The following is a 27318-nucleotide window of genomic DNA, read 5'->3' as shown; positions in this document are numbered from 1 at the left end:
TGTGACTTTGTAAGCCTCTAAAATGTCACTTGTAATAAAAATATCTTTACTTAGCCCTATGAAGGCAATCATAGTACTTTACAAGATTTTGTCTAGGAGCAAGGGAACTAATAAGTCTTGATTTCTTAAAAAAAAGAAGTAAATTTGTATCTTCATGCCCTCTACCATGATAATCTCAGATTTCTTTCATATTGGCAATCTTCCTTCTCATGCAATACCTGCATGTTTTCCTCCAGTCCTTATGATCGCGGATCCCCATTTCTTCTTTTGCAATGTCTCTTTTTCATTGGAAAAGCATGATATTCTTTCATCCTCATTAATTTCCTCATTTTATCTTCAAAACCTCCTTCCATATTTCCTAGCTGTGTCTCCTATACTGGCTGGGCAAATGCAGCATGAGCTGTGGCTGATTAAACTTGATGATCCGGTGGGTCTCTTCCAACCTGGTTATTCTATGATTCTATGATTCTATGAAATGATTATGCTGACCAGTGCTTCCAGTCTGTCAAGCAGTCAAAATAAAGCAAAAAGCTGAATTCCCATTCATGTAGGACCCCCATCTTGACACTGATTTGGGCTTTCATGTAAATTAGGGGATGACCAACAAACTGGTCACAAATCTTAACCTTGGCTCAAAGGCAGCATCATGAATGAAGCACAAGCACTAGAAATGCATTTCCCCTTAATGATAATAAAGTAATATTTACATAGATAGCAATAAAGCATAGCAGAGTGGCTAGCTCTACATACCCAATTCTCAGGTTTTCATATGAACTAATTGCTATTGTTGTAGGCTTATGTAGAATTGAAAGATGGCCCCGCACCTGCTACCATTCACAATAGATTTTTATACGATTATTTCTTTATCTGCTGAACTCCAGCCCCAAAAGTGGTTTTATCTAACTCATAAGTTATATTTCTTTAGGGGTCAGTAATGATAATTTCTGCTTTGTTTATATCCTGGGGTGTCTGATATCACACTGTGTTAATATCTTCAAAGCTTCTGTTACTATCGTGAACTTTTTTGAGTTCATACCACAATCCCCATTTTCACTTCCACAGCTGTCAAAATATAAATTCCTGATAAAATAACTAACTTTTAATTATCACAGCCTAGTCAGGCATGCATTCCTGTTGTAGGGTCACTGAATAGTTTGCCAAAATAGTGGACTGTTATTAGATAGATGGATTGCCTTAGTAACTCCTTGCTATTAATATATATTATTTGTAGCAGTGCCAAGGGTATGTTGTCAAAATTGCTTTATGGGACCAACTCACACACATTTCAGTCTTGTAAATTCTGTTTCCATGGGACACCAGCTGCCCTTGTGCCCCTCTAGTGTTTCATTATACATTGTTCATAATTCATTATAAGTTTTAATTTTAGTGGCCTTGATTGCAGATTGACCAGGAAGGATTGCTACACAAACACCCTGAATTCCCTCATTTGTTGATGTAGCAAAGCAAGGCATCCTGTTGGTCTTTTTGCATACATTGGAGGATAAAAGTTACTGTTGATTAAAGGTTCTGCTGTTTGACATTTCAGAGATGTTGTCAAAGTTTTTGGTGTTCTATATTCTTTATTCCCTGGGTTTTCAGTATGAATAGACCAGGTATTGAAGAATGGTGTAAGAAAGCCTTTACTTACTGTTAAATTAAGTAGAATAGTAACCTGTTCTTGCTAACACAGTTAGAAGAGCACTGAGATGGGTCACTGGTCTCTGACCTACGCAGCAGGAATTCTTGAAGTTGGACATTTTCCATTTGTGTTCTGTGAAAGGAAGAAAATAAATGTGTACCATTGCAATGTAGAACTCACTTATACCCGTAACTCAGAAAATCAGTAAATCAAATTAATCAATTCCAGCTATACTATGTAGGCTCAGCAGTTGTGTTAGCTATGTCATTTATAACAGGATATCTGCTTCATGGCCCACCTGAATAGATGGAAAATAGGAAACAGATCCCCTACAGCTTTATAAACGGATTTCTTGTAGGAGAAAAACTTGCAGCATTTAATCAGTGCAATGCTATACTGGTCAAAACTAGTTAAAATTAAAACAAGAATCTGGTCTTAACTGTGTTCTTAAGATTAAGTCCTATCCTTATTCTTCTTGGTTTACTACAGCTGTTTGCTGCTTATTTCTTTAGCAATGGATCCACAAATATACAGAGGAAGTTCAGAAAAAAACCATCAATATAGTGAGCAAATTGTTGAAGGAAGAGAATCCGTATATTTGAAGCTGAGTGCCCCATTGCATATAGGAATGGTTGGACTCAACGATCCGGTGGGTCTTTTCCAACCTGGTTATTCTATGATTCTATGATTGCACTTCACGAGTCCTGTAGGTGTGAACCTCAACAAAGACGCCCTTTTTATCCTGTCCTCATCTTCCCTGCTGGCTAGTTGGGAGGTATATGGGTTCCCCACTACTGCTGACTATCAACTATTTGTATTTTAGCTGTATGCCTCAGAAACACACTCTTATGAAAATGAGGGAGGATCATCTGTAATTCCTAAGGGAGTGTTCTGTCAAAGCAGAAAACATTCCAATTCATTTCAACTCTGGGTATTAAGATCCACATCCATTTTTTTCTGAAGTCCTTGAATTTCAAGCTATTTAGAGATATGGCGGAACACAGAACCCGTACCAGATATATGCCTAGATTTTTAATTGTGAGATCAGGTCTTTATGTATGGGAGCTGGAACAGCTCTGAGCCTGTTTGTTTTATCTGAAGATGCAAATTGATAGTTCTGGGCAGCATGCCACTGTAAGGACCCAACACTATTGCTTGAATAATTGTACAAATGAAACTTAAGAGGTTTCTGGAATTATTTGTCTCAGATGTAAACTGGAAAAATGCTCTGAACGATCTTCTGCTTCATCTATCATCAGTTTGCTTTTCCCTGTTTTCCATAGAGAATACTTGGGCAGGCCCTGCTGAGCAACTGCACTGATCTAGAGAGTTGATCTAAAATCATAGATATATGTTAGCATTGTACTCCTCTTGTTTTAGTAGGTTTTGGACCACAGTAGGAAGCTTCTTGTGCTTGCCATCAGGCATATTCATCACGATTGGTACTTATTGTTGTGGTGTAGAAACCTGACCTTTTTCAGGAAGGTCAAATGGTATGGTCAGATTCCATGTATAAAGGAAAATTGAAGAGGATTTGGTATTCGGTGAATTGGGGAAGCTTGTTTTTGTTCCTATTTAAAGTCATTATTACTGTCTGATATTAGATGCAAAGAATCAGATACGATGCAATATCCTTTTCTTGCTAGGATTTGGGGCATTTTGAATTGAGCTTTAAGTGCACATGAGGTTTCAAACATTTAGATTTCTTTGAAAAATCTCAAGACGTAGTGAATTAATTCAAGTCAGAGTTAGCCCGAGCTTTACCAAAAGCAGAAATGTCTTATGGATCTTTCAGCTAAATCTGACATGGAGTAAATCTCAAGGGAATTTGAGTGAGTGGAAAAATCTTATTCCTGTAGTAAGTGTGAGTGCATATGCTGCTGACCTTTTGAGAAGTGAAGAGTTTTTCATAGGCTCAATGGGCAGCATATAGGACATGAAATAAAATATTCAACTGTTATGCTTAAAATTCTCTGTAGCTTTTAAACATCCTACTGTTACCAACATGCTTAGAGATGTGCAGAGTATTGTAAATGTCTGTGCAGTTTATATTGAATATGTTCAGGGTTTCCTATTAAAAAATTTTCATAGCAAATGTCAGACTCAGTGAATTAGATTATTAGTAATTTACAAAAGAAATGTCTTTTTTTTTACTGCTGTGCACACAATTAGATTTTCTAATACATATGAATGTATCTACATGTGAATAACTTAAAAATACACCTCTCTTTAGATAGACTATGTGACTGATTAATATAAATGAAGTAATATTTTCAGTGTTATCCAATACAAGGTTCTCCTCATGTAGTATGGAATAGGTACTGAGAAAGAGACCACAGTCTAGTATTTTCAGAGTTAGTACGATTTGGCACTGCACTGCAGGAAGAGGAATAGGAATCTGCTGCAATATGTACTCTCAGTGACATTTTGATTTTTGGCACTTATTTGTGTATGTGCAAAAACATCCCATCTAGTGATAAATAGAGTTTTGCTTGTAATATAATGCTTGAGTGAATAGAGTGAGGATAAATAAGTTTAAGGTCTTGGGTAACTTAGCTTCAACTCTGTGCTCTCTTTCAGAAAAAAATCTCTTATTTGTGGCTCCATGAATATCACTAGGCTGCCTACAGCAGTACCAACATTAATAACTGTCAACATTTCGAAGGATTCAGAGATTGTAAAAATATCTGGATAAATCATTAAGCAGATGGATAAATAACTACAAGTAGTCAATATACCACAGTTCAGCAAGTCATCACTCATCAGCTGAAACACAGTAACTGCTTATTTGCTTGGCTTTAGTCCACTGTGAATGTTATCAAAGTCTTTTAAACTACATTTAGCTCAAGTTGAATAAGTCAAAAAGTTTCACTTTCTCAAATATGTGATGTAGACAGTTAAGTTTGGTGATGTCTCAGGTCTGTTTAAGTAATTCTATATTTCCCTAAAAAGAAGAATAACTTGCTGATAATTTTCTTCTTCCTAATATTTCCAACAGTTAATTGCAGTAAGAAACATATTGCATAATTAAGAAAGCGCATGTAACAGAAGTGAAAAGAAAAAAATATTTACAAAGATTACACAAAGTTAATATATAAATAGATGACATTCTCTTTAACCTTTGAATGGTTAAAGGGTTGGAGAATCTGATTAGAGCTTTTTTTCATATCATTTCCTCTAAATGGTCTATGGTGAAAGGAGAATAAAAGAAAAAGTTAAAAAAATTAATATATGTTAGCTACAATATTCTACTACTTTGCTGTAGCATATACTGCTCCCTTTTTCTCCATGTTTTCTCTAAGTGATGGATTTATTTTTTGAACCTTTTAACTTACATTAAATTCACAGTGGCCATGTTAAATCATTTAATTTAAGTTTGAACTAAAGGGCAATACATTTTCATTGTCGTAATTACCCTTAATAATAGAAAGAGCTCCAGTCATAACTGGAAATCATCTAGTTTAAAAACACCATGAAAGGTAACTGCACCTGATTTTCATCAGTGTAAAAATAAAGTAAATTAGTATGAAAGATCCTTGTTTACTTTTGTAACTTGGAGTACAATTTCATAGCAGAAGTTTTTCTGTCCTAGGTAGTATGCATGGCAAAAGCAATGAAAAAAATGCTAATCCATGCTTCAGCTGCTGGCTAGCAAAAAAATAGTGTAGGCATTGCCTATCCATTCCATACTTACACTTCCAGCTGCGATATACGTATATTTTCAGAATAAATCCTGACCGTGGTATGTCCTTTCAAAAACAGTGATAACAACTTGTATGAGAAACAAAATCCTTCCCTACACCCATCTGCTACACAGAAAAAAATGCTTGAGGCTGAAATGCAACCAAATACATGCAAAAACATTTTATTGGTACTGATCCTGCATATGTTTTAAATAATTGAAACTAATGGAAATATTTGCATGATTACAGATAGATACCTAGCAAACTGCAGCATTGTGTCTTGGGCTGTCAGTGCCAGTAATAGGAAATTATTATGAAGGAATTGATATGCACTTTTTTCACCTCCCCAATTCTAGAATGAGTTCAGTGGCTTTGTGATTACAAAAAAATACAGCATCACTGGAGCTGGAGTGTTTACTTTCATGCTCATTAATTTTCTGTGCTCTTTCAGGATAGGTGTAAGGTGTTTAGCAACTGTTTTGATGGTATAAGAGTAGCTTAGCAGACCTGAAATTCTGGACAATGTTTATCTACACAACAATTTCAGTGTTATTAATTTCCCCAAACATTTTGAAGATGATTCAGAGCTCATTGGTTCTGCCATTTAAAATGTATTCATTCATATAAATACTCTTCAAACAGTTCACATTGCTCTTAATACAGACTTAAGTTGTGTTTAGGCAATCAATAAATTCAATATGCTCAAAGAACTTAGTCAACACAAAAAAAAAAGAAGAAGAAGAAAAAAAAAATTAATTACCTGGTAGCTTCCTCAGCCTCTCATGAAATCTCTTCAATGCTTTAGTGGAGACAGAGCACTTGAAGCATGAAGATAAAGGCTGTCAAATCAAAGTTTTGGCAAATTGGCAGCTATGATAAGATACAGCCTTTTTATTTTCCTTTCCTAGCTATCTGCTTCATCCAACTCAGGAGTGGCGTATTAAATGAATTCCCAACCTTGAAGAGTCACGGCTCTACGTGAAACATGTTGTATTAAATATGTACATGGAAGACATGTTATAATGCACCAATAAAACATTTTACAATAAATGTTATTAATGGCGGTTCAGAAATACCTTCTTCAACAGTCATCAGGGCAACTGTAATCTAAGTTTAAATAAAGTAGGTACATCTAGAGGGTGAGAAAGTCAACCAAAGACCTGAAACAGTCTCTGGCAATACCTTACTCTTTTTATCCATTATCCAAAGAGGTCAGCTTGGCATCTAACCAAAGTGTTTCAGCTAAGTGGGGTGGAACTGGTTCTAAGTTTTTTAGTCACAGATTTAGGTAGGAAAAATACCTGAAGCTGCTGAATGTAGGGTAGGCTAAACCACACTGAATTACCTCTCGGTTTCTATTGATTAAGGGTATGAATATGTACCTTGCAGTGCTAATTAATTGATGGTAACTTGGTTCTGTACTTGATAAAGAAAGCAATCAAAATAATGAAATAGTGTTGAATCTCGTGATTGAGTGCACTTAAAATTTGTACTGTTTCACAGAGTCATGCTTACGTGATGGCACTGAAATTCAGGCAAGTAATATCTTCTTCTTGCCCTGTTTCAAAAATAAGTTTTGGATAAAGTTATAGTATTTCTGATTTGTAGTGCTAAATTCAATTTTATCCAGATTGTATCTACCTTTGTAGGATTTGCTTATCTCTATGCTTATTTGACACAATCAGATCTTCCCCTGAACAGGCTGGCATACTTCCTGCTGAATTGAGAAAGCAGCTTTGCTTTCTGGCTTCTGATGATCCAGGTCTATATTTATGCAAGATTTGAAATATACCACAAAGCTATTTAGATTAGGATTATACAGGATATGTATTTTTTTTTTTAAATGGATAACTGTAAAGTCCTCTTAATGTAGCTACAGATTACATTTGTACTCCTCCTGCATTTATAGTAAAATCCAAAGCAATGTGCTGAACTCTAATTTATTTTACAAAAAAAAGGAGAAAAAGTTTTCTCTGGTTGTCTCTTATCCCTCCTTGGAAAACCAGGACACTTTACAATATCCAAATATTATCTCATCAGATGCTATTGAAAGAGTAATTAACAGAGACAGAAATAAATGTTTGATTTTCAGTGATTTTTTTCTGCAAAGATTTCTTTCAAGAGAACTCAAAGACCTAGTTAATAATTTGATTGCCATTTCATGACACCCAGCCTCTTTCAGTCACATATGTCACTGCTATCTGAGAAAAAGTTAGGTATATCGAGCACCTGGAGCATTAGGGCAGATTTTTATCATGATAATCACAAAATGAAAAGGCTATCTAAAAGCACTAATTTAAAATACAGAAGATAGCTTTTGCTGAGCTTAATACCATTTGCTAGTTTTGAAGGACTGTAATTTCCACTCATGTTACAGCATTCTAATTATTATCCTGCTTAGCTTTTGTTTCTTATGAAGATTAAAGTAGTCTGTTTGATGTGTGCAAAGAAGTGACTACAGAAAATGGTAAATTAATTGGAAGATGTCAGCTTAGGAGAATGGTTTTGACATGAGTGCTGTAAGGCTGTTAACAAACAGACTAACTCATTTGTCTTGCCATGAAATGAAAATAGAAATCACAACATTATGATAAAATCTTGACTAGGAAATGCCTGCAAGACTCTTTGAAGCCTTAGGTTCTTTTCTTCTCTGGGCTTTGGCACTGTGATGTATGCAAACCATGTTCTACATAACTGTGAAGTGAAATAGGTTCTATGCAGAGCAGATGGACAAGGGCTAATGTGGCAATGTGCGCTGGAGACGAGAACAGATTAATACCACAAGGGGAGACTGGAGGAAAATTGGAAAGATGCGGGTATTTGAACTAATTCATGAATCATTTCCAACTGATAGTTATGCCTTCAGGCATAATGAGTAATATCAAGGAAGCATATTTAAAATTTTATGTTTGTTTTAATGAAAATTAGAACCATACTTTTGGATGATTAAAAAAAAAAATATCTTGTATTCTCCCCTCCCAGAATGTACCTTTGTGATTTAAAAATCACTGATGAGCTTAATCATGAACACTGTGGCATGAATTGCTGTTTGTAAAACCCATGGTAGATTCAATAACTTGGCAGAAAGCTTTCAGGAATGGATTTCTTTCAAGGACTGCATGAGCTAGGAGAACATCCTTTGCCACTTGCATTCAAGCCACAGAAATGAAGCTCTGTGGTGTCTGGAGGCATGATCTGATTGCTAGATCCAATTCAGGTGTCTGTCTAAGTCTCCTCTGTCTTCATCTCATCCAAACAACTTACAGTCTTGTGAGATTCAGATTTCCCAAAGCTTTACCAGAGCAAGCACACTTACACTTTTGAATGAGATTTTCAGGTGTTTATCACTGAATAAGGCTTTCAGCAGAGGCAGTTCACATGACCAAGTTATCATTTTCTTGCTAATGGATGTTTTACTCTGATAATCGCATAGACATAAAAAGGTCCACCTGAGAACTAAAACACTTTTAACATGCATAAAAGCATTAAGATCTGAAACAACGAAGATACTTGAGATATATTATAACTTCTCTGTATTACTGAAAGTGTCAGAGTTTTGTTTGTGGGTGGAAAAGCACAGTTTCATATATTAAGTCATAAAGATTCTTCATTTTGCAAAGCTCAGAGTGTATGGATTAGCTAATGATTACTATTATTCATAATAGGCACAGCTAATAAAAGGAAAAAGGAACTATGAGGAAAGGAAAAGTACAGATAATTTTCTGGATGATCTACATTCTCCATGTGACTTCTCAGGAGAACATTTTTAAGGTATAGAGGAGCATGTGAAATACTTGACAGTGAGGGAATATTTTGAGAAAAATCTAATGAAAATGGCAGATTTAGTTTGCTAGTAAGGAAATAATCTACAAACTTTCTATTCACCAGCACAGAAGATGGTGTTATCATTCCTCTTGTATATAATTCTTTCTTTCTAGGCAAGGTGCAAAAAGAAGAGAGAAAGGTATAAAATAGCCTGCTCGCCTAAAACTTGATTCTAATTCTACTGATTTCATTGCAGGTTGCAAATCTCGCCTGTTCAATCTCAAATAATGAAGAAGGTGTGAAGTTAGTCCGTATGGCAGCAACACAGATTGATAGTCTGTGCCCACAGGTAAGTGGGATGCCTGTTACACGGTACTTCAGAACTCTTTTGGCATTAAAAAACATCAGTTAGCAGAGACAGGGAAAACAGCCTAGATGAAGATTATAGCCTTTCCTTTCCATTGCGTTGCTGCTTGCTTTCCTCAAACTGTGAGAAATACATTCACATCTCAAGACCTGAATATCGAATGGGCGGTAGTGCTGTATTTTTAACACAATCCATATCTATTTGTTCTTTCCCTTGTGAAAAAGATTTGCCAATCTTTCTAACAAATGCTTTTGAATAACAGGTTATAAATGCTGCACTCACATTGGCTGCCAGACCCCAGAGCAAAGTAGCACAGGACAACATGGACGTCTTTAAAGATCAGTGGGAGAAACAAGTGCGAGTTCTCACTGAAGCTGTTGACGACATCACTTCAGTGGACGATTTCCTCTCTGTTTCAGGTACTGGGATCAAGGAATTCATCTAAAAATAGACTGCTAAATTACAGTAATGGGTCAGAGCAAAGAAAAGTCATCATTATTAAAGTATCAATAGTCCATTGATTGTATTGGAATGCTGATCTTTTTACACTCAGTGGGAGCAACTAAGCCATGCAATTATTCCCTGGTAGCAATGGATGGCTTTTCATCTCTCCAAAAAATAACATCCTATTTGTGCTACTATTTCTAGAGAGGTTTTGTTTCAACTCAAGCACAAAGTAGGAATTTGGCTGCCTTTTAAAAATGTTTTACAGATGTGTCACAGGCTGACACTACTTGAAAAAAAAGAGTCCTTGTGGAGTTGTAGGCAAGAAAAGGAAAGATGAACTTCATTTTATGGCTTTGCTGAGTCTAAGCAGCAAAGTCTAAGCTAAGTCTAAGCAATGGGGCAGATGCCATACAATCCTTACAATCCATTGCCATACAAACCATACAATCATTGTCCCTCTGATCATCCATACCAGGTAGCCAGGACCTGAAGAGAAATAGGAGGAAGGAAAATAGGCAGATGGTGCATATGAATGCCATATAAGTATGCTGTCTGGACATGACCAGTGTGTACGTTTCCAGAGATCTGGGAGGCACTTCTGTGTCCTAGAGCTTTGGGAGTAGCAAAGCAAGCAATTGGAGAGAAGTAGTAAAGTAGTATAAAAAAACCAGAAAATCTTTGTGCTTCTCTGACCTTGCTAGGAAAGATTACAGTGCAAAGCAAGTTCTTCCACAAAAACAGGCAATTATAGCACGTTGACACTTTGGGTCACAGTCTTTCCTCCATCCTCTCTGTAAAGTGCAGAGTAGCACTTGTACACTCTTGTAGCAGAGTGTATTTCTTATAATATAGCCATGCACAATTGAATACTATAATTGCCAAATACTGCATGTCTTGGGTTAATTATCTGCTGCAGAAAACTCATTTTCCTATTACAATTTGAAAGAAGTGAATTTAATTGTGAATAAGGACATAGAGTCTGCCAAGTGTGCTTAGCTTACTCTAAACTAACATCATAGAAGAGCTAGCTAAACTTCAGGAGATAGCCTGGCCTTAATTTTGTGTTTCATTCTATGTTCTTTTCTTTGACATTTCCCAAATTTCCTAATAAGAGTTTAAGATCTTTGGAGAAAAAAAGAATATCCTTTAAAAAAATCCTTAATTTTCTTTTTTGTCCTCACCTTTATTTCTTTTGCTTGTATCCCACTATTATTAGTAACAGGGAAATTACTCATTTTGGTGTAGTTATACTCCACTCTAGCACTGCTAGAGTGTTTACTGCAAGCCATGGTAGGGAAATAAAAATGAACTCTCAGACTAAAAGGATACTTCAGAATCTGGTGGCACATAGATTTTTATTCAATATTTGAAGCTGGCAAACGCTTTTCAGCAGATCTACTACTATTACACAATGAGTGGGCAGATCAAGCTGTAAACTGCAGGCCCAGTCTACAAGCCAAAGAGATGGCAAACACACTTAAAAGGCCATTTAGTTATTTGTTTGAGGACTTTGTTCACTCGAAGCACTTGCATCCATAAAACCAGAAGTCATTTGAACAGATGACGTTTTTGTTTTTCTCAGATAATATTTTCTTCTAATTTAGTCTTGACTCAGATACAAACTTCCAAATGCAGCTGGGAAATGATATTTCTATTGAGTTTATGGGTTTTTTTCTAATACTGTCCATGGACAACTCTATATCTTAAAAATGGTAAGACATATCATGTATCCAGAAATCTTGTTGTTGCTAGCTGTAAGCTTAGGAGCCTGAGCTTATACAAGGTAGTTTTATTTTTGGACATTAAACCAGTGAAGCATTCAAAATGGGCTTGTGTCTGATTAAACATACTTCATGAAATAACACCTCCTCCTCTTCATATTGAGTGTCACATTTGATAGCATGTTTTATTAATATGGTGTCTACCAAAAGAAGATTGACCGTAATTTTAATCAGTTACTTTATATTCCAAATGCACTGTCGGTTCAAACCCATACAGCAATTCTTGTTGGGTAAAATTTGGCTGTGCTATGGTAGAAAAAAAATAATGACGGTGAGGAGGAAATAGAGAAGAAATAATTTGGCAAAGCAATGTTTTTTGAATGTGGATAGAAGATTTTTAAACAAATCATTTTGCCTTGCAAGTTACTCAGATTCACAGCTCAGGGGACTTTAAATTATTTTCATTCAGTTGCTGTAGTTTAAAATTCAACATCATGTAAAACATTCCTGAAACCCTCAAATGATGCAACCTTGGGATTTTTAACAGTGAAGATTAGTGTGTCATTCCAGTTTTGTGGCCAAGAATAATTAACGAAAAGCAGGTTTTGTCTATGGCAGAAAAGTAAGTTATTGTTTGTAATCACTGAGTTTCTCAGTGTGAGTTTCCTCAAATATGAAATTCAGTCATGGTTTTACCATTGAAATTATTTTAACTATGCTGTCTGCAGAGAAGTGATGTCTGACAGTCAAAATCTGCTTCATCCTTTCACATTGTGTGTGAGAATATTACATGTGATACTGCAGCACGTGAGAGTAGATGGACTGATTCTGAGCCCCTCCCAAAAAAAACCAACCCAGCTCCCAACATTCAACAAAGCTACTTGCCATTATATCATCTGAGCAGACTCGCTGTTGTCAACTCTCATTTCAGAAAAGGCAGAGTCACATATGATTATTCTGTGTATCATGAAAAATTCACACCTTAATCTCTGGCATACACAGAGTAGAGGAGATGAACTGCTTGTGCACAGGCTCCCTGCTGTCTACAAAGGCAATTTTGCCATTGTTTTTTCAAAATAGTTTATTTTATTTTCTTATTTAGGAACAAATAAACCAAGTATATTAAATGTTTATAGGAATGTGTAAATTCATCTTCAGGAAATATCCCAAGTGCTTATTAGAGCACCTGCACAATACTTGACTACTTTCTTTTTTGCATTGATTTTTATTACACTTTCATTATAACTAAATTCAGTGTGATGTTTGAAATTAATGTGACTTTTTCAATGAACTGTAGGTTTGTAGTTGCAGTACAGGTGAAAGGATGTAGCCCAGTCCCTTATGAAGACAAACAACACACGGGATTTTTACTATTTGGTGGCATAGTATCACAGAATGGCATTTATTTTGCAAAACTGAATAAGGACAGATATCAATTTTCTAATGTACTGACATCTGCTATTTACCCAAATCTGTAAGTTTTACTATGAGGGAGAAAAATTTTTATTCTTCTTATGTTCCAGAAAACCATATCCTGGAAGATGTGAATAAGTGTGTGATTGCCCTCCAAGAGGGGGATGTCGATACACTGGACAGAACTGCGGGTGCCATCCGAGGCCGTGCAGCCAGAGTTATTCACATCATTAATGCAGAGATGGAAAATTATGAAACCGGTGTTTATACTGAGAAGGTACTGGAAGCTACCAAACTGCTCTCTGAAACTGGTAAGCTCATTTGGAATATTGTTCAATATTAAGTCACATAGAACTTCCAGTTACTTCTCTGAAATCTGTCACTCAGAGGGGACGTCGTGCTTGAAAACAAGATATAAATAAATTAATGACCATGCATGTTTTGGTTTGGATTTTATTTTTTTTTATTTTCTACTTAATGATGTTACAGAGGTCATATTCATAGAATCATACAATAATTTGGGTTGGAAAGGACTTGAAAGATCATCCAGTTCCAACTCCCCTTCCATGGGCAGGGACACCTCCCACTGGATCAGGCTGCCCAAGGCTCCACCCAACCTGGCCTTGAACACCTCCAGGGGTGGGGCAGCCACAGCTTCCCTGGGCAACCTGAGCAAGTGCCTCACCACCCTCATGGTGAAGAAATTCCTCCTTATGCCTAGTCTAAATCTGCCCCTCTCCAGTTTATACCCATTGGTCCTAGTTCTATCACTACAAGCCTTTCTGAAAAGTCCCTCCCCAGCTTTCCTGTAGGTTCCCTTCAGCTACCTAATGACAAGACTTGTATAAGAGAAGAGGATCAGGAACCCATCAAGGCTAGTCTATTTCATCAAAGTTTTCGGTCATTTCAGCAAATCATACACAGCTTTTTCTTCAAATTCTTTCTGAGTTGGTTGATTATGTATTAAATGCCTCTAGAAAATCATTACAAACATTACTCTGGTCTGTGCAGGTGAATGTACTTGTTGGTGACTGAGGTTGTGTTTCTAAACAAAACAATTTTTCATTGAAAATACATTTGAGCAACTGAAAATGTATTATCTGGTTGAAAAAATATAAAAGTCTGCCAGTTTATATAAAATATATAGATTATATAGAAGTAGAAAATCCTTCTAAATGGAAAGACTGGGAAAAAGCATTGATTTTTTTTTTTTTTTACTCATTTTTGCCTTCACAGAGCAGAGGTTGGATTCATCTTAGTGTAGCTGATTACATCTAAGCTGGTCATTTTGGACTCATATACTCGGTATTATCTGTTGCTATGTGTGCTTGAATTGTTCCATGCAGGCAGTACTGTCAAGTGTTCTCATCTTAAAGCAGTGATCTGCATTTGTTTGAATCATAGAATCATAGAATCATAGAATAACCAGGCTGGAAGAGACCCACAGGATCATCGAGTCCAGCCATTCCTATCAAACACTAAACCATGTCCCTAAGCACCTTGTCCACCTGTGCCTTAAACCCCTCCAGGGAAGGTGAATCAACCCCCTCCCTGGGCAGCCTGTTCCAGTGCCCAATGACCCTTCCTGTGAAAAATATTTTCCTAATATCCAGCCTGAACCTCCCCTGGTGGAGCTTGAGGCCATTCCCTCTCGTCCTGTCCCCTGTTACTTGGGAGAAGAGCCCAGCTCCCTCCTCTCCACAACCTCCTTTCAGGTAGTTATAGAGAGCAATGATGAATAATGCTTTGATTTTCGTTACTATTACATACTAGGTCTCCATTCACTCTACAAGTGACCAGCTGTGATAGAGATGTGCATAGTGTAGATGACTGAAATTGTTTGAGTTGATCCTCCCCTATCTGGTTGTGCTTGTCCTTCTGGACTTTATAATAACTAAGATTATTTTAGAAGGAACAAATTATAGTGCACCAATTCAGGACATAGCAAATGTTACATTCAGACAGAACAGCTAGACTTCTCCCTATGAGATAGCAAAGCAAAAACTATTGCAGCTCTGGCAGACCCTGTGTTAGTTTTCAGAACAGAAATCAGCAAAATTATCTAAAAAAAATGTTGGGATGATTTAATATTACTTGTGTTATTGTTGTTGCCAACTGAAAGGGATCCCAAGCCCTAATTGCACGGGTAAATCCCAGTGAGGAAAATCAATAATTTCTTCTTTATCTTACTTTTCTTTATGTTTTATTGGAAATTGTAGCTGAAGTGTGGATGCTTGTGATGGTGGTTATGGTTAGTGCAATGAGTACTGTAAACTTAGCTTATTTTAAAAAGTCTATGAACTGGTATTATAAATTCAGAGAAAGAAAATAATCTATTCAGTTTGATATGGTAAAATATTTTGCTACTCTCTTGTGTTAAAGCCTTCATTTAGTAAAGGAGAGATTTTGAAGAATTCTCCCTATCATTAAGATTTCTTTATTAAGCAAGGAAAAATATATTTTTGGGATTTTTATTCAGCTAAAATTCTAATCTAATGTTCTGTAATTTTTTTATTAATAATTTTTCAGCAGAATCACTGACAGTTATAAAGCACAATACTAGGCAGAGTAAATACTTATGTTCCACATTTAATGCACTTTTTTATATAATTTGAACTAAAACTAAATGCTAGAAGTCCTGGACTAAGTGCGTCTTGACAATATTAACTCTTTAATGCTGGGATTCAATACCTAGACTTAGTTTCTGTTCCTCAAAGTTATTACTTGTTTTTTATTTGTTTTTTAAGTAAGCTTGTGAACAACATAAAACCAAATATTTTTAAAATAAATGCATGTTTTAAATGTTAAGAACTGTACATCATGTTAAATGTTACATCATTTACAAATGGTGCAATAGAAGTTCAGAAGATGGAATGGGCACAAATTCAATGGAGCCAATGAAGGTAAAACAATACGCACCAGACATTGAATTGGATCATTACTATCACAGCAAAATTTCTATCTGCTGCTTTTCAGGCCATTTACAAAGTCATTGATTATTATTTCTCTATGATTGTTTATTACAAAATGTGGATTTCACTGACCCATTTTATCACTATAGAATCATAGAATAGTTTGGGTTGGAAGGGACTTCAAAGATCAAATAGTTCCAACCCCCCTGCCACGGGCAGGGACATCCCGCTAGATCATGGTGGGACTCGATGATCCGGTGGGTCTCTTCCAACCTGGTGATTCTATGATTCTATGATTCTATGATCAGGCTGCCCAAGACTTCATCCAGCCTGGCCTTGAACACCTCCAGAATAAAGTGGTGAAAATGAAATTTGGATAATCCCACTCCATTTTGTGCCTCTACCCTCTCCTTCAGAACATGTCTCTGTCTACTTATGCATCTGTACAGTTATGGTTATAGAGATATAGTTATCCACAAATATAAGCATATATTTATACATTCACTCTATTTATCACCTGATATCCTGTGCAGATTTCATCGAGCGCTCAAGAATATTGAGAGTGATTTATTTGGAGTTGGGCTCCTTGCATAGATGCACTTAGGAACACAATGATGGACACCTCCTTATCATTTTCATCTTTCTTTCTCCTGTTTTTTTTTAATTGAACTTTGATTTATTTTTAAATTAAGTCCTTTTAAAACCTGGGGAAAATTTATTTAAAGGACAAAGGGAGGCAAATAAGCACATTTCTTATGACTATTATTCACTTTTAACTGTTAGCTCAGGAAAGGAAAGCCTTTGTTAAGCATCTTTTTCCAAGGATTTCATGCTGTATGAGTACCAGGTCTGATGCAGAAATATGGATACACTGTTTTAGAAAGAGAAACACCTTGCTAATGGTTTTTTAGGGGGCAGGAAATTAATCTTTAGTAAAAGCAATATTGGTAGGTTCTAAGAAACTTACTTTAATAACTGGTTTCACCTTAAAGTTTTATTGTTTGTTGTTTCCATTTACTGCCTTTGGAATATATGGAGGGAGGGTTAGTGGTTTAGAGCTTTCCTGTCTGTGCCTGAATAAGCCATTGCCTTTGTAGCCAAGTACTTGGTAGAGGCAAGATTCTTATCTCTGACAGCAGTATTAGGGAGTGACATATTGGTTAGTGTCTTTTTAAAATTGTGCACTTTTCTTTTCCTTTAAAACCAAAATAAAAACTTGATTCTCACTTGCTGACTTTCTTATAAATCCAAGATGAAAACTATAAAACCACAGAGTCTACGGGGCTTGCTGGGAAAAAAAACAAACCTCAGAGATTTTAGGGAATATTAATCGTGTGCAGAAGTAAATGAGAGCTTCAGGGTTTACTTTTCATTTGTTTTTGGGCGGGGTACACTGTGAAGTTTTTCTAGTATCTTTAGCTTGATTAGAAGAGCGACAAAGCTGGTGAAGAGGCTGGAGAACAAGACTTATGAGGAACGGCTGAGAGAGCTGGGGGTGTTGGGTGTTTAGCCTGGAGAAGAGGAGGCTGAGGGGAGACCTCATTGCTCTCTCCAACTACCTGAAAGGAGGTTGTGGAGAGGAGGGTGCTGGCCTCTTCTCCCAAGTGACAGGGGACAGGACAAGAGGGAATGGCCTCAAGCTCCACCAGGGGAGGTTTAGGCTGAACATTAGGAAAAAATTTTTCACAGAAAGGGTCATTGGGCACTGGCAGAGGCTGCCCAGGGAGGTGGTTGATTCACCTTCCCTGGAGGTGTTTAAGGGACGGGTGGACGAGGTGCTTAGGGACATGGTTTAGTGTTTGATAGGAATGGTTGGAGTCGATGATCCGGTGGGTCTCTTCCAACCTGGTGATTCTATGATTCTATGATTTCCTAAAGATTAAGGGCCAGCGGCACAGCGGGGGTAGCCCCAGCCCTGGGCATCGGGCACCTCTGTGAGGACAGGGACGGCCAGAGGACAGGCTGGGGTGTCAGCCCACAGGTGGGAGTCAGGATCAGGCCCAGTGAGGGGAACCAGGTTCAAACGCAGCCCAGGGACTGGTAGGCAGGGCCGTGCTGATGGCTCCTGTTAAATGCTGGTATTCAGCATTTGTGGAGAGGTACAAAATTATGCTACTACAAATGGTCCATGAAAAAAAAGAAATGAAAGAGGGGTAGAAAGGAGAAAAGATGAGAAAGAAAAGTCAATGAAAAAGGAAAAAAGGGGGAAAGTAATAAGGGAAAAGAGAGCACACGATTTCTATTTGAATATTGAGGTCTTTCATACTGCTCAGCACCCTATCCTAGCAGTGACTGGGGGCAGCTGCAAGTGTCCCATTGACTTTAATAAGGAGGAGATTGAAGTCTACTCACCAATTGCCTGAAAAGCTGCAACAATAGAAGGGAAAAGGCTCGAGTTTCTAAACAGGTAAAAAGAATTGTCTATAGAAAGAAATCAAGAAACTTGCAAAGAGGCTGAATATTATTTTTCAAGATTTCTGAGATGCAGAGAGGAGAAAAAGCTGTGACATTACTTAAAGGTCAGAAAGTTGAATTTAAACTGGGAAAAATTGAATAGATTTTCAAGTTTGTAATGAAAGGGAGTGGATGGGAAATGAAGAAGGAAAAAGGCAGAACAAATGGGACCAGAACTGGTTGGGAAAATCTGTGAATACTTTGCAGGTTTTTTTTTTTTTTCCATGGAGTTTGCATTGGGATGTCTAGAAACCATTCCAGAAGAAGCAGTAATAGAGTATTTGGGCTTCTTGCTCCTGTGAAGGACATTGGAAATTTAAAATTGTCTGATTCAGCCCAGAAATTTGACTTTCAGCTTTTGGCATTTTTTAAAAATATCCTAGTAACTTTGTAAGTAGCTGGTTCTAAGTAGGGCACTCTCTGACTTCTGTTTTGACCTAAATTTTATATTTTGTCTTTATCAGAGTGGACTAAAGTTCAGAACCAGCACTACTGGCAATTCAGCAATAAGCCTGTGAGAGTTTTATCAGTGCAGTAGGACAAACTTTAAAGATATTTATCACTGGGTAAAGGCAGCTCAATGATATTATCAAAGCTAATACTAAAATGTAGTAAAGATGGATTTTTCAGCAGTGATATGAAGGGAAACAAAATGTAGAAGCAAGAAGATGAATTTAAGCATAGCTGTAATCAAAGCAAAGGCATATTGAATCTGAGGGAGAGCAAAAAATTGCAAAATGGAGACTATTTTAAAAATAAATGATGTTATATTCATGTTTTATGGGAGTTTCAAGTAGCTATAGTCCAACTTATGGGTGCCATCATTCTGAGAACACGAGATTGTTTATCCAGGGGTTTTGATGAAATTATTGCTTTTATTCTACAAAGCACTATAGCATTTTCTTTAAAGTTCTAAACTGAAATCTAAAGGTCAGGATATCACACAAAAAAAACCCCATTTAATGCATTATTAAAGAAAATATATTTTACAAAAGGACCAGAGAATACTCAACAGTATGTTCGACCCATGCTTGGTTTCATGCAAAGAATTTTTAAACAGAGAAACTGCCTTCAATATGCAGAGGAATATGGTAAGAACTCATGCAAAAATATATTATAAAACAATTAAATATGATACGATAGATTAATAAATCACCATGATGTCTAAAACCTTAAACACTATTTCTTTTTCTCTTCACTTTTGCAGTTTGAAAGTAGACCATAAGACTAAAGGAGAAGATAACATAATTGATTTAGAGTTTCAAAGGCTTTTCATAAAGTCGTGCACACAGGGCTGTTTGGAAAATAGGTAACCATGGAGTGAATATAAAGCCTTTTGATGGATTAAAAGCTAGTTACAAGGCACAGGCAAAGTATAAGTGACCCTTTCTCAGCAGACAGAAAGATAAATCCTGTGATGCTTCAGGGGTCAGTGTTGTGATTGTTGTTGTGTAGTATGTTAGTTAAAAGGTTAATAGACAGAAGCCAAAAGGGAAATGCTGATTTGGCTGGTGGGAGCAGGGGAGTTTCCTTTTTAAGAAGGACAACACCAAAAAAAAATTATTTAATTTTTCTAATTAAACAGAAAAATTTAAACTATATTATCTGCACTGATAGGAAGGCTCTGAGCTAATTCATCCTTTCAGAAACAATATGGCATCATTATGGACAGCTGGGCAAATACAACTTTCTAATGCACAACAGCCTTCAAATCAGTGTTTAAGAGCCTGAGTGTTAAGGAGGATATTCACGGGATGTCACTGGACTATTTGATGAGTGCTACTTTTCATAAAACATTATTAGTTAGCTGTCGTTCAGAACTTTTCTCAAAAACATCTTATCTTCTTGAGAGCCATTTTTTAAAGTAAGAAAGACTATTGCAGAGGTAGAAAAAAAATTATACCAAGTCTGGAAAATATAAACAGAAAAATGCAGTGAATAATGACTAGCTCCCAACATTTGAGTTTTTTTGGTTTTTGCTTTTTTTTTTTTTTTTGTGGAGATAAGTGTGAATCGTGCAATAATCTTTTAAAATAAAAACACTGGTATTCCTTGCATCCCCTTGCCTACACACACCTACAAACAGATATACACAATCTTATAACTGTAGCCTGAAAGAATATTTTTCTCATGTTATATAAGCCACTTTTTGTCTAACGGCACATAATGGTTTTCTTGAGGGGACTTTTCAAAGAACTACAGCAAGCTTTTATTTGAGGTATTAAACTGAAGGGAGTCCCATTGAGTAGTAATAGTATTTTGGGGGTGCTCATTGTATACAGTCTTTATTTGCACAAGAAGGCAGGAGAACGAGTGAGACGTCTGAAATTGGTGAGACATGTATGTCCCTGCAGCCGTCACTTGTTAGCCTTCTTTGTATGCTTTGTGACATACCCTTTCACTACATGATCGCCTACTATGCTGGCCAGGAGGCACCTGCCTGCAGACACCGCTTACCTTGATTTTTCCCTGACATTCTATCTTTCTGCAGATGACAACTGAACCAGGGCAAAGTTTGAAGGTTTTTTTGTTTCTTTTTTTTTTTTTTTTTAATTTAGCTCTCAATATTTAGAAACCTATCTCCAGACATCCTATGAATTCTTATAATGTACAACCATTTAATCAGGAAAAGCTAATGGCTGACTAACAAGAAGAGTTAAAGTGGTCCTGTGTGTGATGTTTTATCTTTTTCTATGCCATAACACTTAAACCAGCCTGCTGCAAACTTGGCCCTCATTTAGGTTTTCTTCCTGAATGGCCAGTGTGAAACATATAGGGGTTGATGTCCAGAACTGATAAGGATTCACATTTTTAATGATGAATTTTTAGCTGTAACAGAAATGAATGATTACTTAACCAAGCACAGCATGGTAAGCACTCTGAAAACCCACTGCAGTGACTTAAAACACAGATGTCAGAATTAGGGGTGACATCATTCTGTATGGCCATTTCTTCAACTGTGACAACCAAAATATTAATATAGAATCATAGAATCATAGAACAACCAGGTTGGAAGAGGCCTACCAGATCATGATATGACTATGCATAATGTGTGCTACCAAGATACACACATAGAAGCATATATCAGCCTAAGAAGCAAAATATTTAAATAAAATCTGCCTCTCAGAAAGCCATTTGGTCTAATACTATTCTATACTATATATTATTTCAGTACAGCTTTGTAAATCTTTTTAATTAGCAATATAATAATCATGACTGAAATGTTGTAAATTATTATAGGATATAAGACAAAGGTTTAATATGCATCTTATGAAGTATTTAGAATCTTGTTATATGGATTTTACAGTTCTGCTAGAAACAGAATTTGACAAATACTTCAAGCTAAATAAAGTGTCATGTTTGATTTCTTATTCATCCTTCAAACTAAATTGAGAAACTGTGCTGTCTTCAACAGGGTATGTCAGACATCCCATAGGAATTATTTTTTAAATACTTGTTTAAAATACTTAAACTTCCCAATACTAGATTGTATTCTTTCCTCTTTTAAGTAAAATAATGGGTTGATAAGTACAAAAAAAAATTAAAACAAAAACCTAGGAGAAATTTCATTCAAAACTCTTAAATTTTAAGCTATAGCTTTGTGAATTTCCTGCACTAAAGCTTCTTAAATCTGGGTAAAGTTTGGACTTCTATCCTAACAGAGCATCATTTTTTTAACATGAGTGGATCGTTTGTGGATTTTTGCTTTATTAGTCTCCCCAAATAACTCTTACCTTACAATACTGCCAGTGGTCCCAGATACTTTTGTTGATTTATGTTTCATACACAAACGTGATGTTTAGTAGAAGCGTAGATTCTCTGTGTGAGATTTTCAGGGATCCTTTCTTCAACTTTTAGTCCAAACTTTTAGACTGCCATGTCATTCTTGATTGATCTTACTCAAATCAGACTGGATTTTGTCAGCCACTTAAGGGCTATTTCAGCCAAGTGATTGGCACCTAAAATGTGGTGTCTATTCTCTATGAACATAGCATGGGGATAATAAAATTTCTGAAGGACAACTACGAATGCTTAAATGAATACAGAGCTACCAAGAGGTAGCCAGAGGTCAAAGCTGAATATACTGAGGTATCTGAGATCAGTCATTTCTCAGAGGCTGAAGCATCTGGTTTCTCTGAGAACAGTATAGCTTTGGCAAACAACCCTTGGTGTTTGGTAAGGGTGATTCCCTTGGATCCAAGCCCCTGCATACTAGAAAGTGTCAAATAGGAGCTTGACTCCTTAGAATGGAGCTCCAAGAAGTACGTCTGCTGATGCCACTCATAAACAATATTCTTGTTAGAAAAAAAGGCTGCAAAGATGAGCTCAATGCATCTAGTTCCAGTGAGATTTGAATGGAAAGTAACTACTTTTTACTCATGAGTTGACCTCCTGGGGATCCTTCAGAGTTAGAGCCAAAACTGTTCTAGGATCTGGTACAAGAATGGGATTTATTTATGATTAAACTTGGTTGTCCCTGACAGACATCTGGTCAGTCAACTGTCTTTCCTCTCCGATCAGTTGGCAGAGGAATATCAGAATTTGCTTTATCTAAAGCTGAAATACTTTTTTAAAGTAGGTGAATTACATGTAATGGAAGCATCTACTGCTCTGCATTTGGCATACATGGAAACATAGATTTCTAACTTTCAGATGTATGAAGTAAGATGAAATCAGGCCAAAGTTCCTAACTCCCACTGACACCACTGAGAATTAGACACATGTGCATCAGGAAGGACCTTAACCTTTACTGTTTTTTTGTGTCTTAATTATCCCTCTCTAGTTTACTGAACATTCATATCTACTTAAGATTATGGGGAATTCAAGTTCCTCAATAATAAGGGCATAAAAGTAGCTAAGCATTCATTTAATCTTGTATGTAATGAAAATGTATGTAATGTCCCAATGCTATAAACAATAAAATCTAAACTTTTTATTTTTCAAATCTGAATAATGTAGCCAAACTTTTCCCTGTCCATCAACGACCTTATTGTTCCCAGTATACAAACTTGTGGCTACATTTTTAAGTACAAACATTGCAGTGCAAACTGATTAAGACAGAAGAAAAAGCTCATGGATAATATATTCTTAGAAAATCAATAATTACTTGAAACTTGAAAGTGTAGGAACTATTGGTGAGATGGGAAAAAAACAAGGGGATTTAGAGAAAATATTTTCTGTGTGAAGCAGGGTGGTTCACAAGAAAATGCAGGTTGTTATCAAGACATGAATTCACCCATGTATGATGATAGTTTTGTATTATTCTCATAGTAAGGAAAAAAAAAAAATAAAAAAGCTTAAATAGAAGTATTTTTATCTTTGTTTCTCATTTTTTCTCCAGCAGTAGTTCACCCTAGATCTTGCTTTCAATGCTATTGAAAACTCATCTACAGAACGCCTTTAAAGTCTTTATTTATTAGAATGACAAAGTCAGTAAATTAGAAGGGTTACTATTAACTTGGGACCTGATTCTGTCAACATTTATGCAGGTGCCTAATTAATTCATGTAGTTAGACTGAGAGATGTTAATGGGTCACATTTTTCTGTCTAATTTATGCATAGCAGTTTTCAAGACCACAGCTCAAACTAAGAAACCAATATTTAATTTTTCCCCCAAAGTACTGATTTGCTTCTGAATCTGAAATTCATAACCAATCTCTCCATACAGAATAAATGATTCATTTACTGTCTGGTGCGTTTACAAGTTTCAACTCCAGGTACAAATTTTATGACTTTGCCTGGATTTTGCTTATAGCTATACCACTCTCTGCATTAGTATGTGCTTCTTTGTGCAGTAAATGACAGATAAGAAGGAATTGAAGTTTTGTGATGCAACTGAGTTAGGTATTTCCCCACACATCACTGTCATGCCTCAAGTGTGACCCAATAACCTAAACTGGAGAATAATACAGTTTGGATAACTAAATTTCAAAAAACTTAACTGACAACTTATAGCTTTCAGAAACTATAAGTAATAACGTCTTATTAGTTTAAGATGTTTTTGCTTGCTTGTCTAATAAAAAAATGAGCAGTGATGTGAAAATGCAATTGGCAAGCAATTCATAATACAATTTAATAGCTGTTGCTGTTTCAAAATAATTCCAGATATCATTCATATGTAAAAATGTAAATTAAGAACTAAACTGTATCCACGTCTGCAAGGTCAAAATTACTGAAAGAAGCTATTGCACCCAATGGGCAGTCCCACTTTAATACATGTGCTCACTTTTGGTCATGTTCACCAAAATAAACAAAATATAACTTCCCATCTCCTCGCTTTGACCTGACGCTTATGACTTTGTTACTGCTGCTGCTTGAATGAGTGGATGGAGTGGATGGAAAAATCCCATACAAACAGAATATGGAAAAAATATGGAAGAGTCTGTACCCCTTAGATAAATAAGCTGTGCTTTGACCTCGACCTATTTTTTTCATCTTGTACGTCCGTTTCAAGCAAAGGATGGTTGTAAGCCCAGTAACATTGTTTTAGTAAAGTAATATATGAGTTTAAAGCATCTCCCAGAAATAAAATATCTATTCCTGGTGAGGGGTATAATTGTAGCGTATTTTGCAGGTTTTAGTGCTGAACAAAGACTCTATAACAGCCAATTAAATATTTTAACAACAATTTCCACCACACTGGGGACAAGGGATTCTGGTTTAGCAATTAAATAATATCTTAAAATATTTCCCTTCTCTGTCTCCCTTGTAGACCTCTGTGCCTAAGACTACAACTTCAAGGGGTTTCCTTTGACCAGACTGGCATAACAAATACAGTATATATCCCTTTTATATTCATAAGTCAAGTAAAAAACAAATTGGAAAACAATAGCTGTAGACTAAACATAGTGTTTAGATGTTAATTGTAAATTACAAAATATATTACAAGAAGATAATTGAATTGCAATAGTTAATCAAACTAAGCCTCTTTACCTTCTTCTTTTTGGAAAAATATCTGAGCAGTGAACTCTATCAGGCTATGAACAATTTCCTTGAGGAATTGGTAGAAGTTCCTTCATTTGAGCATTCTAAGCATGATTCAGAAATAGCTTCTAGGTAAAGAGTATAGAAGCATTTATGTTATTTGGACTAAGCCATGTTATCAAAACACAGAAAGAAATATATATCTGGATACAACCACAAATAATGATTCTTTAAAAAACACATTTTCACATCTTTCTTATATACATGCAACAAAAATCTCTGATGGATACTTAAGAAATAGACATAGCACTCTAGCTAGGGCCTTACTGTGCAGCTTCACGGTTATCTGCTCTCAAGTCTTTTTTTAATATATTGTAATCATTCTAGTTTCACCTTTGCCATTTTGTCACAATAGCATCACGTTGTTAGACACATTGCAAAAATCCATTTGACTTATCTTACTGGCGGGACAATGCACCACAGATAATTGTTCCTTGAGATGCTTTTCCTCATTGCTTCCATGTCCACCTTATACTAATTTAATTTATATTCCCCTTGTTTTGCTTCTAAGAACGTCATGTGAGGCCATGTCAAAAATCTTACCAAAGTCAAGCTGTATCACATTGACTGTTTCTCCCAACCCACTAGTTCACTGCCCTGTCAAGGAAAGTATTGTGATAGTTTGATGCAACCTGTTTTGACAAAGCTGTTGCCTTTCTGACACCTTCTCATTGTTTACAAGATAATTAAACATGAATTACTCTACATCAGGTTTAATTATCTTTCTAGGTAGTGAACTTAGGCTGACTGTCCTGTAATTCTCCCTTCTTTTCTTCTCTACGTTTACTGAAATAGATATGTGCTTTTTTCTTCTTTTTTTCTAAATCCCTGGAACTTTCACTGTTATTGTTTTTTTCTGAGTTCTCAAAGTTGGTTTGAAAATTGCTTTGATTATCTTTTTAAGAACTGCAGGGTAAATTTTGTTATGCTCTGTTAACTTGAAGACATATTTAATAGATACATTTATGCTTATATAGATGTTCTCCAGACTGCCCTTTCCTAATTCAGGTCTGTTGCACTTACAATTAATTATGTTAAATACCTGACTAGTGCTGCTATTTAGGAAATTCTAGGCAGAAGTTGAAGGACTCTAAAAATTAGGGTTCTTTGCCTCTTTTTTTGTTGTCATTTTTTGCATCTCTAGGTTTACTTGTTTTCAACATATTATTAATGATTGCTTTTTGATTTTCAGGATAAAGGCTTCCTTATGCAATCATATTAGTCTCCTACTACAATTTCAAGTGTTGCACTAATTAAGATAATTTTATATATGCATTTATTAATACTCTTTCCAAAACTTCAATCTCTCTTGAACTCCTTTTCTACTTAAAATGCTTTCCTATGCCTAGCAATGTTTTGTTAATGTTTGCTTCCTTTAACTCTATGGTAGCTGTCTCTTTTTCCTTGTTTTCTCCAGTATATCTCAAGCTCTTACTGCACTTATTGAACATTATCTGCATGAAAGATAAAATCTGGTTCTTTCATGTATATACATGAATAAATGAAAATGTATGTTTGTTTATCTATAGTAAGAACAAACAAGATTTGAATAGATATACCCCTCTTAAGGGTTCTCCTTTAACATCCATTGATGCCAGAAACTGAAAGATTGAGCTTCTATTTGATGACAGTTGTCTGCATAATTTAAACTCCTCTTGAATCATGTTTTTCTTTGCTTTACCTTAAATCACATTGTAAGAAAGATGCATAAAACATAGTTTTCATTATGAGTAAAATATATTTAAGGACATTCAGTCAAGTAGAAAATGTGGTTTCCTCCTGCAGTGGAAGTTTGCTTCCTAGGAAAGTTTGGCACTGCTGTTGATGAAAATCACAGTGGAAATTCCCCTTCATATTCATCAGTCAGGATCAGGCTATCAATACATATGTTAAAAACATACATAACCCTTTGTTATTATGTTTAATATACATA

At 36.0% G+C, this 27318-nt stretch overlaps 1 protein-coding gene across 2 annotated transcripts in view; it reads left to right on the top strand.

Annotated features, from left to right (window-relative positions):
* CTNNA2 (catenin alpha 2) overlaps positions 1–27318 on the top strand; it is a 504365-nt gene that overhangs the window by 429902 nt on the left and 47145 nt on the right. For both annotated transcript variants that reach the window (XM_069856551.1, XM_069856550.1), the window contains exons 10-12: positions 9344–9436; positions 9717–9873; positions 13146–13346. In XM_069856551.1, coding sequence (XP_069712652.1) covers positions 9344–9436; positions 9717–9873; positions 13146–13346 — 451 coding nt within the window. The remainder of the gene's footprint in view (positions 1–9343; positions 9437–9716; positions 9874–13145; positions 13347–27318) is intronic.

This window comes from Phaenicophaeus curvirostris, chromosome 4 (assembly GCF_032191515.1).
Source record: "Phaenicophaeus curvirostris isolate KB17595 chromosome 4, BPBGC_Pcur_1.0, whole genome shotgun sequence".
Classification (NCBI taxonomy): domain Eukaryota; kingdom Metazoa; phylum Chordata; class Aves; order Cuculiformes; family Cuculidae; genus Phaenicophaeus; species Phaenicophaeus curvirostris.
The sequence above is the reverse complement of the archived record's forward strand: the minus strand, read 5'-3'. Positions and strand labels throughout refer to the sequence as shown.